This window comes from Elgaria multicarinata, chromosome 14, assembly GCF_023053635.1.
Source record: "Elgaria multicarinata webbii isolate HBS135686 ecotype San Diego chromosome 14, rElgMul1.1.pri, whole genome shotgun sequence".
Taxonomy (NCBI): domain Eukaryota; kingdom Metazoa; phylum Chordata; class Lepidosauria; order Squamata; family Anguidae; genus Elgaria; species Elgaria multicarinata.
The window spans coordinates 31,053,762-31,072,737 of NC_086184.1; the positions used below are offsets into that span (position 1 = coordinate 31,053,762).

An 18,976-nucleotide genomic window follows, 5' to 3' on the forward strand; every position below is an offset into this window, starting at 1 on the left:
TCATCCTGTCAAGCAGTAGGGAGAACTCTACCACGCACTCATGGCAGGCAGGCAGCAAAATGGCCCTCTGCAAACAATAGCTCCAGCTATTGGGTGGTATAGAAATGTAATAAATAAATAAATAAATAAATAAATAAATCTTCTTTCAAATAGAGGCCAGCAACTTGTACAGATGCCTCATCCCACACAATTGACTATGCTGGCTAGGGCTGATGGGAGTTGTAGTCCAACAACATCTGGAGGGCCACCACTTGCCCGCACACCTCCATGCAACAGCTCACAAGGGCCTGCTAGCTCACCGTTTAAGGAAGTCTCAGATAACCTAAAGCGTGCATTATGCAGGCAGGAGACCGGTTGCATAGCACTGAGATGCGCACTGTGCCGGCACGCAAACCTGCTTACTTGTGAGTAGACGTGTAGGGGCTTGGCATTTGGGATGCGATTTGAAAGTGCTGCTGAGTGATTCAGCCCTGCTTACTTGTGAGTAGGCTTAAAATGGCAATGATCACACCTGGCTCTGCTTTTGGCCATGTCCACGGATGGAATGTGGCTCCCAAGACCTTCCCCGTTTTGCTGTTTGGCCCTCGGGTTGAAAAGACGTTCCTGTCCTAAACAGACATTCCAAAACATGCAGGTAAACTTTCCCTGTACAGACATTTCAGTGATGGGAATCCCATTGCTTTGTTTTGTCCGGCGCACTCCGTGGCCTCATTGCCCTGGAGGGCTGTCTCTCACTGGTGGCAGCCGCAGCGTAGAACCGCCGCTTGCTCCTTCTGCCAAGGGGACGAAGTCACCCCCAGCGGAGGCAGCTGCTGAAGTAAGGTAACTGGGGCCAAGGTTTAAGCAGTGGCCGTTTTTCCTTGTTCGGCTTTGGCACGCTCATCCCCGTGTCAGCAGTTCTCGCATCCAAAAGCCCCTCCAAATGTAAATGTGCTTTTACCCCCCTGAGTGGAGGAGGCAGCTTTGGGGATGGAATAACCCGTTGTTTCTTTAAAAAAACAGACACAAAATGTGTTGAAAGCTGAAGAAGGGAGGAATCCTCCCAAAGCTCAGCACCAATAGAAATCTACCCTCGTCACATGCCTCTGGAATAAAGGGCAGTAGCAGAATATCCTGATTTGTGCGCGCTGTGTAGGCATCACATCTGTTCGACATTACCATCTTACCCAAATATCTCAAGGAGATATTTGCTTGGGTGGCTCAGATGACCTCTGGCTGATAAGGGCCTTCTTGCACAGCTTGGCTGAGAACAACGTTCCACAGAGGCTCGCATGAACGCAGAGCAGGGCTGAGCATTCCTTGCAAGGGCCAGAGGCGACGCCACGTGCGCAGCAGCAAAGAAGCCTCCGATAACGGCATGCATCCAAGCGCCTGTTTAAGCAACCCCCCCACACACACACACCCCGGCCACTTTCGAAGATTGCAGGAGCGCCGCAAGGCAGCCCCTGAAAAGACAGAGCTGCGTGGTGACGGCTTCACACCGCAGTAGTAAAATTCGTAAGCGCCACAAATAATAACAAAAATATTTATTTATTTATTTAAGGGTTTTTATGCCGCCATTCAGCCAAAAAAGGCTCTCATGGCAGCTTACAAAAGTATTTCTTGACAGTCCCTGCCCACAGGCTTACAATCTAAAAGACATGACACAAAAGGAAAGGGGATTGGGAGGGAGGAGGAGGAGGAGGGGGGGAAAGGAAAGCAAGTTCAGGCACTACAATCTTAGTTGCAAAGTTCAGCAGTTACAGTTGACAGCAGGAGGGAGGGGGCTCTCAGCTGGAGCTGGACCCAGGCACGGTGGAGAGGTGCCTGGCTGCTGCTTCCTCCCTCACTGGTGGCCTCTGCAGAGACAGTTGACAGCAGGAGGGAGGGGGCTCTCAGCTGGAGCTGGACCCAGGCACGGTGGAGAGGTGCCTGGCTGCTGCTTCCTCCCTCAAATACCAAAAATACCCCCCATGCACCCTAAATCAGGCACTGAGCCCCCTCTCCCCGAGATTAGGTGCATGTTGCTGGACTCCTCCTGCCTCCTCAAACGGCATTCCAGCCACCCTGCAGAGATACGACTTGCCCACGCGTCCCCATCCCCTTTTCCTTTGGTGCTGTGTCTTTCTAGATTGTAAGCCTCTGGACTGTCTTGTACTTATTGGTTGTATCTAAGCTGCTCTGGGAGGCTGTTTGGTTGAGTGGGCTTTAAATAAATAAATAAAATCCACCACCCCCTGCCCCGCAACACACACCCACACACACAAGTGGGGCACAATCATAACGTTTCAGTTAAACTGAAAAGGAAGAGCAACATTTCTGTTTGCAGAAACCCCACTGGCCAGGGTTCGACCTGCTAATGGAAGGACTTGGTGAACGTGGAGGCAGCGCCAGAGTTTCTCAGTGGAATTGTAGCCTTCAGAGCTGTGGTTGAAAAGACCCAGCACCAACAGCTTCCTTTGGCAGGGGCAACGTTGTCGTTCCTGGCACCTCACGGGAGAAGGGCTTCCGTTCCGATACGCGACGTCGCCTTCCCATAGCAAAGCAGGCCATCCCAGTCATGCTCTTGGAGAATACGTATTTCACTGTTTAGATAATCAAACAGCCCACCACGGCTTATTAAAAATGCCCATCCGTACCCTCCGGCACACACCACAGCCCACCTTGGCTTACTTAATATTCCTCGCCTGGTCGCGGCTTGCTGTGTGATGGGAACTGTGGGCCGTGGGTTTTGGAAGGGTTGTTTAGCCCTTGGTCATCGGGTTCACAGAACATGACAAGCCACAGCCAGGCATTCAAAAGGCAAATCTCACCCGGCATGCGCCAGAGCCCACTGTGGCTTAAACAACCCCATGGTGGGCTGTTTTGATTGTGCAAACCAGGTCAGTCCTTATTTTTTTTAAGAGCGAGAGCGAGAGAGAGAGTGGATGAAACAGACTCGTGTGTGTGTGTGTGTGTGTGTGTGTGTGAGAGAGAGAGAGAGAGAGAGAGAAATACATAAATAGAAAAGGGGTTTAAATGCATCTGGAGATTCTGACTGAAGCCTGGAGCAGATTCACCACCCCACTGGCCTCGGAGACACCAGCCTCCACTGGTCCCATTCAGCTAAATGTCTGCAGTATCAGCACTTGGGCGTCTTTGCCTCCTTCCACCTTTGCACGTCCTCCTCCCCACCTTCATTTCTCAAGTACATTCTGCTTTTCATTGGATCAGTTATTCCTGCTTGCCTATTAAAAACCCCCTTCCTCAGCTTTGTCTAGCAGCCCTCGTATTACGTAGCCAGCTCATCTCAAAATGGGTGAGCAGCTTCTACCAAGGAAGAAGGACGGCCCCCGCAGGCGGCTCTGAGACCAGCAGGACCCTTAGCCAAACCCCGCCCAGCTGACTCCGCCCCTGTCCCTGGGTTGCTTAGCGTGGCATCTGAACCCGAATCTCTGTCTGGCCTCCCCTGCACTAAGCCAGAGAAAGCACCCATGGCTTGTTCTCTGTTGAGCTGCTCTCACTTGCACGGGGAGGGAGAGCCTGGGCCACATGCGGGCGCAACGCAGGGTTTTACAAAACTGTGGGTTGCCATGACGCGTGAACTGGCCCAGCGCCTCTCGGGTGATGCGCGGACTTCCACCTGCATGACGCCCCCACCTGCAATTTGCAGCTGATTTCCCAGAAGTGAAAGTGGTCCCGCCAGGTGCTCAGCCAAGTGCCGGCGCTAAACTGTATTGATCTGTGCGTTCTCTCCTTAGAAGTCGGCGGCAGAAGGGAATCTGCATGGCTGACGCGGACATCGGGGGAGCAGCGGCCCCTCTTCAGAGTCTGCTTTGGCCCCGCCGTTGCTGGTGTGGAGCTCCTTTCTCAAGACTGTGCACCACATTCATAAACAGGCCGTGCGTGTGTGGAGCTCCGTTCTGAAACAGGTACGTGGTGCCAACGCCTTTCCCTTCCCTTCCATCAAACCTCTTCCTGAAAACCATTCCAGCTCTGCAAGGGTGAATTCTTTTTAGAAAAAGATGGGGAGGGGAAAGAAAGCTAAGATCCTCAGGAAACTTAAGATTCTGCACCCACCAGGTGCTTTTTAAACCTCTGAACATGCAAAAAAAGACGGCGACATTTTATGCTCATGTATCATATGACGAGAGGATTTAGGATGTCTGATGCTTTGGATTTAATCCCTGTATGAAAAATGGAACTTGTTGAGAACAAAGACTTGTGAGCAATCTCTTCATTTAGGGATTTGAGGTGGTGCTCATTCATTGAATTATGGGGCAGGGTGGGCCTAGGGGACCCTCCCCTTACCTTTGTGGCAAACCCCTTAGCTACTGATCAGACCAGATCAGTTTAACTGTATATAGTTGTCAGACCATCACAAAAAAAATTAACAAAAGATGTCAGTAGAAAGATAGCACATTTACACACACAAACCCAGGCCCAGAAGGCACCTTAAGCCCTGCTAGTTCAGCAGCAGGGTTTAAGGTGTCTTCTGCAATGTGTTTTGCTAAACCCGGCTCACTCACTCACCCCAGCAGGGTTAGTGGCTCTAACCGTGGCTTAAAGAGTTGTGTTCAACAGCACAGCTTGTGTTAGTGTTAACCCCAGAGAACCACAGTTTCGCCAGTCACAATCCCTGAAATGTCATCTGAACAGGCCCATTATAGAATAAACTTGAAATGCTTGATCTCTAGTTAAAGTAAGTGCAATCGGTGCCTGGGCACAGTAATGGGACTGGATGAGGGCTAACAAACTGACTCAATCCAGACAGGAAGGAGCTACTGTTAGCGGGTGGTTTGTCTGTCTGGTGAGGTGAGGTTCACCCTGTTCTGGAGGGGGTTGCGCTCTCCCTAAAGGATCAGGTTCGTAGTTTGGGGGTGCTCTTGGATCCAGGACTGTCACTTGAGGCACAGGTGGACTCGGTGGCAAAGAGCACTTTTTATCAGCTTACGTTGATATACCAACTGCGCCCTTATCTGGACAGAGATAGCCTAGCTACAGTTATTCATGCTCTGATAACCTCTCGTTTGGATTACTGCAATGCGTTATACGTGGGGCTGCCTTTGAAAACGGTCCAGAAACTTCACTGGCATAAAACAGGGCAGCACATTTGTTAATAGGGACTAGCCAACGAGACCACATCACGCCAGTCCAGGTCCAGGCCTGATTCAAAGTGCTGGTATTCGAAGCCCTAAACAGCTTGAGGCCAGGTTATCTGAAGGAACGCCTCCTCCCGTATCTACCTGCCTGGTCCCTAAGAACATCCTCAGGGGTCCTTCTCCGTGAGCCCCTGCCAAAGGAAGTGAGGCAGGTGGCTACCAGGAGGAGCAGGGCCTCCTCTGCTGTGGCACCCCGGCTGTGGAATGAGCTCCCTAGAGAGGTTCGCCTTTCAACACCAGATGAAGACCTTCTTATTCTCTCAGTATTTTACCAGTTTATCATTTTAGTTTTTTAAAAACTTTGCAGTTTTTAATCTGTATTTTAAAACGGTGTTAACCTCTGCACTGCTGCTCGGTTTTATCATGGTTCTGCTTTTATGTTATACTTTCATACTGTGTTTTTATACTGCTGTTTGATTTATACTTTGAATAGTCTTCATTTTTTTTAATTTTTGTGAACCGCCCAGAGAGCTTCGGCTATTGGGTGGTATAGAAGTGCAACAAATAAATAAATAAATTTATATAAACCTGCATAATATTATATAAGATCGCCCATAAAGTTAAAGTTCTGCCTCTCCTGACAAGGCACCGCGGACTCCCTTTCCCATCCGATACTAAACTTGCCTATAAATCAGTCTCATGGACAAACCTCCCTAAATATCTCTCTAAATTCCGACCCAAATATTATCCCCTTAGTTGGGTGATGATGGAAGTTGTAGTCCAACACATCTGGAGGGCACCAGGTTGGTGGCAGCTGCCTTAGCACATTACACGAGGGACAATATATGGTAATGCGTACAAGATCTTCCACCACTTTTAAGCCACAAGGACAGGTGCTTAGCGACTGTTTATAGAAGGCGAAGGGGGCACGGTTTGGTGAAAATGGCTGGGGGAGGGGGGACCGGAGGATGGGCCTTGTGGATTTCATTAAGGTCCCCTTCCTTTCTCACCATAATCCAAGCATTGGGGAGGGCGACCCCCTCGGTGCCTCAATTCGCTTTGATTTTGCCGAAGACACACTTCACATCAGTAACCAAATTATTAGTACAACCAACAGGCCCAACGAAGGACGCCGAGGTCCTTGCAAGATGCTCCACAAACCATTGCAGGCCAGTGGAATTCGGAAGATGGTCTCACCAATACCCTGACGCCACATTGCAGTTTGATGGAGACCGAAGGGACGACGCAATGCCAAGCGTTGTGCATCTAAGCAACTTCATTAATGGTGCTCAGAGACATATTCATATATTGTGCTTTGAGGGACGTCAGATTCCTTTTTCCCTCATGCTCCAAACCTCCAATTTAAAAGATACGATTCTAAAAATTAGAAGTCGGAGAAAACACCTCATTATTTTTGCATACAGCTCAGGAATAAGCAGCTTTCATTAGAGAAATAATTTTAAGGCCCATGCAAGACTTTCCCCTTCCTCGAAGAACCCAGAAAAAAATGTTTTGCGGTCTTGCAACCTAGCTATTCGTGTTAGGGGGGGCATCCGCAGAAATTACTTTGCAACAGGTTGGCGTGGTTGGGCATTTGCTAGGGCACCAGAGCACCTTCTGCCCCAACACCCACAATTCCCACACTTTGCACGGGGCAACTAAAATGGTCAAAGGCAGGATAGGGTACTTTGGGGCTTGCATACACCACCTCTTCCAGGTCAAGGGGGGCTGCCAGGGTGGGAGCCATGTCCCCCGTGTCCCCCACACAAACTATTGTTATTTAATTGCATTTATATCCTGTTTTTCCTTCAAATAGCTGGAGCGCCCCATATGCCCCTATCCACCCATCCCATTTTATTCTCACAACCATCTTATGAGGTGGGTCAGGCTAAGAGGTATTGACCGGCCCAGGGCTGCCCAGGGAGCTTCGTGGATGAGTCGGGATTTGGACTTGAGTTTTCTCTGCAGCCTTAGTCCAATCCTCAAATAAAGGCAAGAGAATTAACATGCAAATTGATTCTGTATAATTGGAGGCAAAACAGATCCTTAACCAGCAGCTGCCCTCGTGTGCCTCTGTAACATCCATTCATTTTCAAACGGTTTGCCTGCAAAGACTGACCCCCATCTGAAACGGCCTCTGCCATGAATTACTTCTGGAGTTATTTATAGACCCGTCCTGCCCCATTCAGATCCTTGGGCAATTCAGCCTGGCCCTCAACGCCGCCGTGTGTTTTATAAGCCAGCCAGCTGTCAGGCCTGGAGGGCCAGGTTTACACAGCCAGACTGCAGACCCTTGGACTTTGGACCGCTGTCACCCTAGACGTCTGTGCTCGGGGAAAATCTGCTGATGGTGCGTCTGCTCCGTCCTGAATTCGTTGCCAAAGGAGATACTATGCAATGTAGGTCAGCGAACCAATGACTGACCTTCTCACTGCAGGCCAATGAACAAAAGGCTCACAAAGGTTTCACTGGCCAGCTCTTGCTTGCCATCCATGGAGGCAAGAGGCCTGGTCAGAACACCTTTAACAGTCCTCTCTCTCTCTCTCTCTCTCTCTCTCTCTCTCTCTCTCTCTCACACACACACACACACACACACACACCATATAAAAGAAGAGCTGCTTAATTGCATTAACACTAAATGCAGCCAGAAATCACAGCCAGAACCACCACAGTTGTGCACCTTGATAGAGAGCTTTCATAGTGGGAAGGCGACTTCTTTCTTTCTTAATAACAACAACAGAGGATGAGTTTGTGCGTGTCTCGCTGTGTCACAGCCCCACACGTACCTACTGGGAGATTAAGATTCTCACCTGAGGTCCTCTTCCGGTGCCCCTACCTAAAGAGGTGAGCATCTTCTCAATGGTGGCACCCGTTTAGGGGTGGTTTAAAAATACAGCGAATAAATAAATAAATAAATAAATGAACAGCACCGAGACCCTGTAACCAAGAACTTGAAACTTGTCATGCATACTAAGAGAACCTTAGAAGTTTCTACAATGCATAAATTAAATGTAATTAATGCGTCCGTGGGGTTGAAGCCTGCGGAAACCTCTTCAGCCGCATGCGCCCTAAGCCACACGCCAGACCACACAGTCTGAACCCAGGAGAGATCAGCAGTCCGAGGGACGCAGTGAGACACCTGCTGCCTCTCCCACCTGCTGGAAAGGAGTGGGGAGTCCCCGGCCTCAGGGGGCTACGGGGGTGCATCGTGGCAGGGGCCGTGGCTACGAGTGCGGGATGGGCACAGGATGTCCGTTCGCTTGAAGGCTTCGCTGTATCAAGCTAAGGGCTCGTCTCACCCAGGGGGTCCGTTCACTCGTTGCTCCATAAAAGGGGTGGGGAGGGACGTGAACACCAGAGAAATGGCTGCCCGGCACGGACGATCTGGAGTGCCCTCAAGAACAGCAGCATCAGTGATGGGCCGACCCGACTCACGGGGCACAATCCAGCAGGAAGGTCCCCCACACAAGTGGCTTTAGGGCTCCTTTCAAGGAGGCTTGTGCGGGAGGCCGAGACATCCAGGACCCCTCAATGGTCTTACTACGTGGCGAGATGGGGCAGAATCGGGCCGGAGAGCAGCCGACAGACAGACCTGGCCCCGTGGGAAGTTCTCCTGCAGAGGCCCGAGTGGAACGGCTGGGAGCTGCACAGGACAACTGACCAAAGGCACATCTTTTGTTTTCATGGAGCACCAGTACGGAACGTGCTAGGACAGCCTTCCCCAACCTGTAGCCCTCTGGATGTGTTAGGACTACAACTCCCAGCTGTCTGGCAAATGCTGGGACTTGTAGTCCCACACATCGGGGGTGTGTGTGTGCTAAGTCGGGGAAGGCTGCTCTAACAGCTTGGATGCACAGTTGCCGGTAAAGGAGCCGGGTGGGTGGAAAACCGTGTCCACGACTGTGCAGGTTTGAAAGCGCTTTGCGTTGTTCGTGTTTTATGGAAGCAGCCACCATCAACTCTTGCCCCAACGGGAGCCCACTTGCCACGTCAGCTCAGGGGGAACTTGGGGCACGCAAGGTTATAAATCAACGGGGCTTGGCGGGAGGGAGGCATCAGCGGTGGCCAAGTTGGTGCCTCTCGTCTCTTTCCTCGGGGGATGTTTGCCAGACAAAAAGGCTGTGAACTGGAAGACGATGCGTCTCAGAGGGAGACGGGCCTAATGAAATAGGGCGGCACTCCCCAATGCGGTGCTAGCCAGATGTTCTGGACCACAACTCCCATCAGCCCTAGCCAGCATGGCCCAGCAGGCAGGGATTATGGGAACTGTCGTCCGGGTCTTCCTGGGTGGCAGCGTTTCCATTGTCCCCGGGGTCAGGGCCGCCTTTCTGCCCGAAGGCCGCGTTCCATTTCAGAGAAGCTCTTGGGGGGAGGGGCACCTTCCAGTGGTGGAAAGGGCCAAAGGGCTGCCCCCACCCCAAATTACCAGCATCTTTTAGCTTAAGGCATTTGCTGCCGAGAATGAAGTACTAGCAGGGGCATTTCAGTCTTTTAAGTAGCGGAGGGGACGGAGCAAAATCGGGAGGGGGGGGAACCCTGACATGAGGGCTGGATCGGGACTGGATTTGGGCTGGATTTGGCCCACGGGCCTGAGGTTCTCCACCCCTGACGCCGAGTGATGGGCCCTTGCTAATGCCCCACATGGCTGAGAGAGTGTCCCAGAACGTGCAGGGATTCCTCGGCACACAAGCTGAGGCAGGGGGGCTCCGCTGGGTGAGCAGCTCCGCTGGGCCCTCTGTTCCATCAGGCTGTGGCACCGTGAGCGATGGGAAGCAGGGCCACACCCTCGGCTCTGCTGCCACCCCAGCTCCAACGGCCTCAACCCTTCCTTACTAGCTGGCCACAGAGGGAGAGGCGAAAACAGGGCCACTCCGTGGGCTCTGCTGAAAGTCCCGCTCCAGCATGCTCCTCCTCTCCCGGAACGGTCTCCTTTTCAGCTGGCCGTTACAACAAATGCTATGGAACTGACGTCGGAGCTCGCTCGCTTTTGTCTTCCCTCCTCCGCTCTCCTGCCTCTTGTGTTGTGTATGTGAGATTGCCAGCCAGCCTCTGGGCAGGAGCGGTCTTGTTTTACTGACCCTGCGGAAGCCAGCCGGGAGTCTTTTCGGCTGAAGAGTGGGGCAAGAATGCCTTTAGCTAACTGCACTAATTAATAACCTCAAGGTGGGAAACGTGAAGACCAGCGCTTTCAAGCACTATAAAGAGGGCTCAGACATTGCTGCTGCCAAGTTTACCCTTAAGGAAAGTGAAGCGAAGCAAATCTGTTACAGATTTAAGCAGCAGAGGGAAGAGGTGAGCAGCATGGCAGGAAAGTCACCTGGTGCATAGAAGAAAGGTGGGCAGAGGGGTTGCCAGCAATCCTTGTCTGCCTGCACAGACAGACAGGAGGCCGCCCACGCCCTCCGTTTGGGGCCAGTGTGAGACGTGGCCGGCCCATTCTGGTCTGCGAGGGCTAAGCATCAGCCTAGAGCAGGGAGGGCGCTCTCTCCAGGCACAGCAGCCTCCGGCAGCAGGGCCATTTGCGTAGGGCCCCTCTTCCCTGTTGACACACACTGATCTTTTACCTGGCTTGACCGCGTTCAGCACAGCCCGGGACGCCTTCAGCACGGCCTCGTAGACGGCCCTCTGGTCGGGAGTGAACTTTCCGTTTGCTGGAAACGTGCAGGTGATGTCTGAGCCGTAGCAATAGTATTCGCCGCCCATGTCAAATAAGCTGCAGGGAAGAGGGAAAAACAGCCCCGGGGTGAAAACCTGGCATCCGGAGTGGGTGGGTGGGCGGCGAATAAAAAGAAAGAGAGAAAGAAATCCTAATGTGGGCCTGGATTGGAGGTGCAGCCTCAGCCCAGAATCAGTCTCCAAGAACAGCTGATCTGTGGCTTCAGCAAAACCAGTTCTAACTCGAAGTGTTTCCTTGTGGATAATCTGGGTATAACGGAATAAGGAGACTTGGCATTTTTGTTCGTCTTTTTGGAGCCCTTTACAGTATATACAGTGAGACTGCTCTCACACCGCACTAACCCACACTGAGTGTGGGTTGTTTCTGAACTGTGGGTTATAGTGTTGTCTGAACACAGCCAGCGTGGCTTGTTAACCATGCAGCGCAGCATGGCTTGTTAGCCATCCTGAACAACCCAAGATGGCTTGTTTGGGAAAATAAGCCACACTGCATGGTTAACAAGCCACCCTGGCTGTGTTCAGACAATATGCTAAACCAGGCTTCAGCAAACAATCCACAGTTCAAGAAGAACCCCACACTCAACCACTGAATGTGTGTTGTGTGAACAGCCTCACTATCTTGTAGCAATTCCTATCACAATTCTGTAAGGTAGGCCAGCATTACTACTCCTGTATTGCAGAGGCTCTGGTCAACTAGCATGTCCATGGCAGAGGTGAGATTTGAAATAATATTAATAACAACAACAACAACAACAACAACAACAACAATAATAATAATTTGTTACCCGCCTCTCCCTCTGGATCAAGGCAGGGTACAACACAAACACCATAAAATACATATAACTAATGAAAACATTTAAAATTAATACATTATTAAAAGCAGCACATTATTAAAAGGCATCTTAAAATCCAACTGGGTGGGCCTGCCAGAAGAGATCAGTCTTTATAGCTTTCTTAAGCAAGGACTTTGCATTTAGTGCCTCATTCCCTTCGCCACTACATTACACCAGCTCTCAAAACGTCTGGAGATTCCTGCCAGCTGTATTAGAGGGGTGGACAGATGTCCTACAAAAGCCACCATTTGAACCTCAGGCCTGAAGGCCCAATCCAGCCTGCCTGGGAGCCCAATCCGGCATTCCAGGGCTCCCAAGATGGCCACAGCCTTTCCCCCCAAGAGCAGATTGTTTGATGGTTCCCAGCTTTGGTGCAGTCCCATCCCCCCGTCCCCATTCTAAGAGGTTGAAACGCCTCTGCTAAGGCTTCGTTAATCCCAGTAAGAGCTTTGAGCTCAGATCTGTGACACAAACCGGGGCGCAGGTGATCAGCTCAGGTGCTAGCTCCATCCCCTCCTCCCCTATTACATGTCCTAAGGGCACCACACACCCTATTACATGTCCTAAGGGGCATCTGCTCACCGGCCACTGTTGACATGTGCCACCAACAGCACATTATTTATTTATTTATTTAAAACATTTATATCCCGTCCTATATCATTAAGATCTCAGATGGAAGCAAGCAATGCCCTCGGTTGTCTACACATGAACAGGCCGGTCCAAACAGGCACAATTCCAATATCGAGTTGCTGATCTCAAAGTCACCATGGATTCGTGGTCACCATGAGGAGAGCAGGAACATCTGCAGGGAGGGAGCCTTTGCAGGTGTGGTGGTCCTTCACCACCATCACCAAGGCTTCCACCCGATCTGAAGCTCCTTCTGGTATCATGTGTGACCCCAACCTCTGAACAGGGCTCTGGAGACCAATATCACCAGTGACTGCTGCTGTTGCCCCTGCCAACGGTGACTTTATTCTCTTTATCTTTTGTACATTGGCCCCTACGCGGAGATGTCACAGGCTTTGTAGCAATAGTCACAGCCATTTCACCCCCCACTCTTTGACGTTATTACCACTATTCTTGGGTAGTATGTGTATGTCTGAGTGACAGTGTGCAAGTGTGTGTGTGAGTGTGTGTGTGTGTGCTTCAAGAGAGTGTGTGTGCGGGAGAAAGTGTGCGCATCTGTGCACAAGTGTGCATGTAAGACTGAGTGTGCCTGTATGCATGTGTATGTGAGTGTGCATGAGTATGTGTGCGTGTATGTGCACGAGTGTGTATGCACTCGTATAAGAGTGTATAAGAGTGCGTGTGAGACTGAGTGTCCATGCAAGAGTGTGCGTGTTTGTGCACGATTATGTGCTCAAGTGTGTGTGTAAGAGGGTGCCTGTGTGAGAGAGGGTGTGTGCGTGAGTGAGACTGAGTATCCATGAGTGTGTGTGTGTGTGTGTGTGTGTGTGCAAATCTCTGCATGTACATGAGTGTGTGCATGTAAGAGTGAGTATGCATATGCAAGAGTGTGTGTGTGCGCAAGTATGTTCTGTGCGTGTAATCCATGGGATTTTAAGGTGTTTCTCTGCTGCTTTTGCTGCAGACAGAGAGAAATGCTCTCTGTGTGATGTCTCTGCCGGAACTTTTAAAAACCGGCTATCAAAACGCAGCATGGCCAGAAAATGCTGGCCAGGCCAACCAGTGACGTTATGGCAAAGATTTGCGGCCATTCCCAGGGACATGGCCACACTGGGAGTGCCGGCTGGGCCAATTGTTCCCTCTGGATCTCCGAGCTGGAACATTTTGCTCCCGGTGCGCTGATCAAACATGCGGAGATTAGAGAAGTAGGGCAAAAGGCAGCCTTCCAATTGTGGACTTTTTACTGTAAATAGCGTCATGCCCACCACATGCATGTAAAAGGTCACCCCCCTCCCACTTTTGCCATGAGTAAGGCGGCTGGTATCAGACGGCGCACTGAGCAATGCCTTTCCTTTCTAGAACACCCTCTGAGTTGTCCTTGGCTCTGAATCAAGCCCTCTTGATGCGGTGGCTTAACTACACAGAGGCGCTCAGACATCCCGAGAGCGAGGAGATGATGGGCTTGGAATGGTCCTCTCCGTCTGCAGATGCCCCACCAAGCAGGCAACGTGGTCACAAGGGGGTGCAGCTTCACAAGCCAAGTCCGTGGTGGCGGCTGCTGCTGCTGCTTTCTCCCCCCCCCCCCCCCCCCCCCGGTTGAGAAAAATGCGCCTGCGTTTCACAGAAACAGAAAGCTGTGCGTCTCCGCGCGTGCTTTTTAAAGAGCGGTCTTTGGATTATATGGATCAGGTCAAACACAAAGCAGGTGCTCTGCAGCATACATCGTAAGGATCGCCCACCTCTGTTTTTTTATTCCTTATAATGGTATTTATGAATCACTCATATTAAACAACATTTCTAAAGGATGTGCTGGAATGCAAGATTACCTTCCTGGGAATGTCTGTTGGAAAAGGAATGTTTTCAGCAGGTGCTGAGAAGTAGGGGTGTGCACGGACCCCCCGATCCGCCCCGTGGGCCGATCTGAAAATTTCGGATCGGCCCGCTCCGCTCCGTGCCGCTCTGCCCATACTCCGCTCCTCTTCGCCGCAGAGCTCCGGCTCCGAATTGGAGCTCCGCAGTGGAGGGGAGTGGCGCCAGGTAAGGCCCCCTCCCTCCTCTCCCTTACCTGCAGAGACCAAGGGGGAGGGGGCCTTACCTGCGTCTGTCTACGGTCCCTCGGTTTCTTCAATTGAGCCCATGGCTCAACCAGGAAGTCTGGGCCGCAAGTGGAGGGAGGGGGGGTTTACCGGGCCCAGCTGCCGTCACGGCAGGGCCAAGTAAACCCCACTTACCTTTTTGGCAGAGCTCCAGATCGAGGCGAAGGATCCGCCTTCACCTCGATGTGCTCCGAAACACTCTGCCAGCCCCCCAATCCTCTTCGCTTCCGCCTTAAGGGTAGGCGAAGCCCCCCGCTTCGCTCCTGCTTCTCCGGTTCGAGGAGAAGCGGAGCACATCCCTACTGAGAAGAACCCAGAAGGAGCGGCACCTCCCTAATTTGCAGCAGGCGCTGTGTTCCCCCACTAGTTTTTGAACAACGCCATTTCTGATGTCAGATCTGTGTCCATTTATTCATTGCGTAGAGATGGGGCCAGTTTGCCTGATGTAGAATACAGCAGAGCAGGGGGTGCTGAACCTCAGGTCCAGGGGCCAAAAACGCCCCCCCGGGGCTCCCAGGTGTTCCCACTCGTTCACCACGTCAGCAGTAGTTCCCGCTTTTTCCATTCTAGAATCTGTTTCCAAAGGTTTGGTGACCGGCAGTGAGAGCTTTGATCTAAAGTATCCTGGTAGGTTTTGCCCACCCCCCCATTTTGCTTTTGCCCCTCCCCACCATTGGAAAGTGGCTTCTGAAACTGAATTTCACGCTCAGGCTGAAAGAGGTTCAACACCCTTGAGGTAGGGCACTGCTGGCAAATAGGGCCGGCCCTCCCATTATGCAGAGTGAAGCAGTCGCCTCAGGCAGCAGATGCTGGGAGGTGGCAACAAGATGTTGGAGGAGAGACTGCGTGCCTTGTGGTGCACTTTGTGCCCCCTAAGTTAATCTGTTCCCTTCAGGATGTTGTCCTATCATCAATGTTGTTGACAGGTTCATCTGCCAGGCCCCATTGGCTTTTGTACTTGCAATTGGAGGGCTGCCATCTTGTTCTTTGCCTCAGGCAGCAAAATGTCTTGGGGCAGCCCTGCTAGCAGATGATGGTATATTTCACATTGGAAGATGAGCAGATGTGTGGATGACATTATTAGGTCCTGCAATTGTGTTGCCAGAGGAGATGGGCTGCAGACACCTGAGGATACCTTTGAGCCGTTCTTGCTGGGAACTATAGGTGACAACAAGTGGTGCTCTGCTGTTCTCTCTCCTGGATCTATCCAGTAGTAGATTATTCCTGACCGAGTCCATCTGTTTTCTCACTTTGCTGAGTGGGCATTGTCGTCTGAGGGATGCCTGATTTGAATGCTTAAGTGGTGTGTTTCTGTCCGACGGATCTGAACAGATATAGTTGGATGTAGACAATAGATCTTGTGGTGTGATCCAGGTGGAAGAATGTAAGTATATGTAACAGTCGGTAGGTTTCCATTAGAAAGTGGTGCTTATATGTCCACTACATAGTTGCACATGTCCAGAACATGAACCTATTGTGTGAACTGGTCATGGCTCAGGTTGACAGTGGAGTGGAAGTTATTAAAGCCCTGGTGGAACTTTGTGATCACCTCTAGACCATTTTTCAGCAAGCGAGTGGGAAGTGGCTTCAGTTCCTATGGGGCACACTTTTGCATCTGTTCAAACAGGCTGCAAGGTTTTTGAAATGATGCAAGAACCTGTAAAACTTGGTTGCCACAGGGAGAAGTGGAATGATTGTGACCCCTTGGTCTCAACCCCTGAATGAATGAGCTCCAGGGAAAAGCACCACCCTTGAGGCAACGTGAATATTCTGCCCAGACCTGGATCCATTCATACAGGCAAGTTCGCATCATCAAGCAATGTTCACGGATGAACGATACCTCTGAATGCTTCTGTGAAGGTCTGAGGACTACTGAGGCAAAGTGAAAAGCTCAGGGGAACAGAAGAGCAGTTTAAGAACATAAGATCAGACCAAGGGTCCATCTAGTCCAGCACTCTGTTCACAGTGGCCAACCAGCCATCGACCAGGGACCAACAAGCAGGACATGGTGCAACAGCACCCTCCTGCCCATGTTCCCCAGCAACTGGTGCACACAGGCTTACTGCCTCTGATACTGGAGACAGCACACAACCATCAGGGCTAGTAGCCATTGATAGCTTTCGGCTCCAAGAATTTATCCAACGCCCTTTGAAAGCCATCCAAATTGTGGCCATCACTACATCTTGTGGTAGTGAGTTCCATAATTTAACTATGCACTGTGTGAAGAAGTACTTCTTTTATTTGTCCTGGATCTCCCACCCATCAGCTTCATGGGATGACCCCCGTTGGGTTCTACTATTTTTAGAGAGGGAGAAAAATGTCTCCCTAGCCACATTCTCCATACCATGCATAATTCTGTACACCTCTATCATGTCTCCCCTTAGCCTCCTCTTTTCCAAGCTAAACAATCCCAGTTGATGTAACCTTCCCTCGTAGGGGAGTTGCTCCAGCCCCTTGATCATTGTAGTTGCCCTTCTCTGCACTTTTTCCAGCTCTATAATATCCTTTTTTAGGTGAGGTGACCAGAACTGTATGCAGTACTCTAAGTGTGGTTGCACCATAGATTTGTATAAGGGCAGTACGATACTGGCCGTTTTATTCTCAATCCCTTTTCTTATAATGCCTAACACGGAGTCTGCCTTCTTTACAGTGGCCCCACACTGGGTGGACATTTTCATTGAGCTGTCCACCACAATCCCAAGATCGCCAGCTCAGATCCCATCAGGTTATACTTGAAGTTGGCATTTCACACCAAATGTGGCTCTGATGGTGGCGGGTTCAAGAGCCGGGCCTGCCCAGAAAAAGTGCACACTTCCATAGGGCAGAAGGGGGAATTATGCCTCCTCTAAAGATATTCCAAGGAGGATCCAAAAGTCGCTCTTTTGAGTGTAGTGACAATGTAATTAATGCATTGATAGATTTTCAAGCACCAAGGAAGGTGATAAATGCTAAGCCACGGTTCGGCCGGTCACCCTTTTGCAGCAAATGGTTAGTGAGTGTGTTTAAACCATGGTTATGTAGCCACTGTGGTTAGGTATGGTTCACATGACACACTAAGGCTTAGTCTCCTTCAGGGCCAAAATAAAACAATTACCATACCGGTCGCCAAGTTTTTGAACCTGGCCATCCTTACCAGACCACGTATGATTGTATAATTGTTTGAATATATTCAGCTCAAGACCTAACGTTAATTTATGTATCCTTCTTTTGATTCTGCTCCCTTCCACATTTGATTCCTATGTATTATTTCCATATGTGTTTTAATGGTATGTTTTCTGTAATTAAGTCAATGTATTGATTCCCTGTTGAAATGATTTGTATTTTTCTCTTTCTAGTCAATTGACTGCAAATAAAGATGATGATGACGCACGAAGGCATTGCTCACACGACATGCTAAGCCATCATGTTTAGCTCAAAATGCTTAACCATCGTGGCTTAGCGTGTCGTCTGAACAGGGTCCATGTATAGGAAATTTGGTTTCTCTGATCTGCCAGGAATCAGAAGACTTTAAGAAAGTTGACCGCATTTGCTAGGAGACAGGGAACTTCTATTGCAATGAAGTACTGGAGAGGAAAATTTAGTAAGGAGATCCTGGAGGAGAAACCACGGAGCATGGGGAAAAAACACAGGCAAAATTTGCTTAAGAAGACAGACTCGCTACTACATTTTTCAAGAAGAGGCGTCAATATTAAAGAGACATCCTACTCCTCCTTAATTATTGCTATATTTTGAAGAGAGAAAAGCAGAGATGAAGATGTAAGCGTTTGATGTTTTAAGCACATGAAAATCCAAACAAGGAGAAAAAGGGGATAAGGTGATTTCTGGTGTGCAGAGTTAGCAGAGGAGACCATGAGAAAAGTTCATTTTTTAAAAAAAGGGGGGGCTGTTTTTAAAAGGAAGGTGCCATTTCATCTTTCACCACAAGATGGCAGTGTTTACAAGAAATACTCAAAACCTTCTTATGAATGCTTGGGAATTATCATCCCTTTATCATGTACGGATACAGAGAAGCCATTCTAACAGGTGCCAAATTCTAGGAAACGTCGCTCTGAGCTTCACTCGTTCCCCTCTGCAACCAAGAGAAGGCAGCCAAGGTCTCCTGCAAGGAGCATTCTTTTGTCTTCATTTCTGATTAACTAATCTTCACAGGATTGTGCTCCTATACTGGTAACGGCTGCCGGTGCATTGCATTTGCTTTTAAACCAATGGTTTCTGTTTTATATCTATTATAGGGTGACCCTATGGAAAGGAGGATAGGGGGCTCCTGTCTCTTTAACAGTTGTCTAGAAAAGGGAATTTCAGCAGGAGTCATTGGTACGCATGCAGCACCTGGTGAAATTCCGGCTTCATCACAACAGCTAAAGCTGCAGGTGCCCTGCCCTCTTGACCAGATTTAAAAGAGGGCAGGGCACCTGCACCTTTAACTGTTGTGATGAAGCTGGAATTTCACCAGGTTCCCCATATATACAAATGACACCTGCAGAAATTTCCTTTTCAATGCAACTGTTAAAGATACAGGAGCCCTGCCCTCCTTTTCATATGGTCACCCTACCAAAAGCCTTAACCAGCAGGCCCATTATGAGTGATATTCCAGCTGCAACCCCTCATGGGCAGGGATAGACTAGAGGGGGCCTGCATTTGAGGACTGTTTGGAAACATCAACTTGTTTAAAATAGGGCCACTA

The 18,976-nt window shown here is 50.1% G+C and overlaps 2 protein-coding genes across 3 annotated transcripts in view; one reads left to right on the top strand and one right to left on the bottom strand.

Moving 5' to 3' along the window:
* PDPR (pyruvate dehydrogenase phosphatase regulatory subunit) overlaps positions 1–18,976 on the top strand; it is a 473,013-nt gene that overhangs the window by 440,593 nt on the left and 13,444 nt on the right. The window lies entirely within an intron of this gene.
* The window catches only part of PEPD (peptidase D), a 216,048-nt gene that overhangs the window by 11,958 nt on the left and 185,114 nt on the right, over positions 1–18,976 (bottom strand). For both annotated transcript variants that reach the window (XM_063141338.1, XM_063141337.1), the window contains one exon: positions 10,625–10,773. In XM_063141338.1, the coding sequence (XP_062997408.1) occupies positions 10,625–10,773 (149 nt within the window). The remainder of the gene's footprint in view (positions 1–10,624; positions 10,774–18,976) is intronic.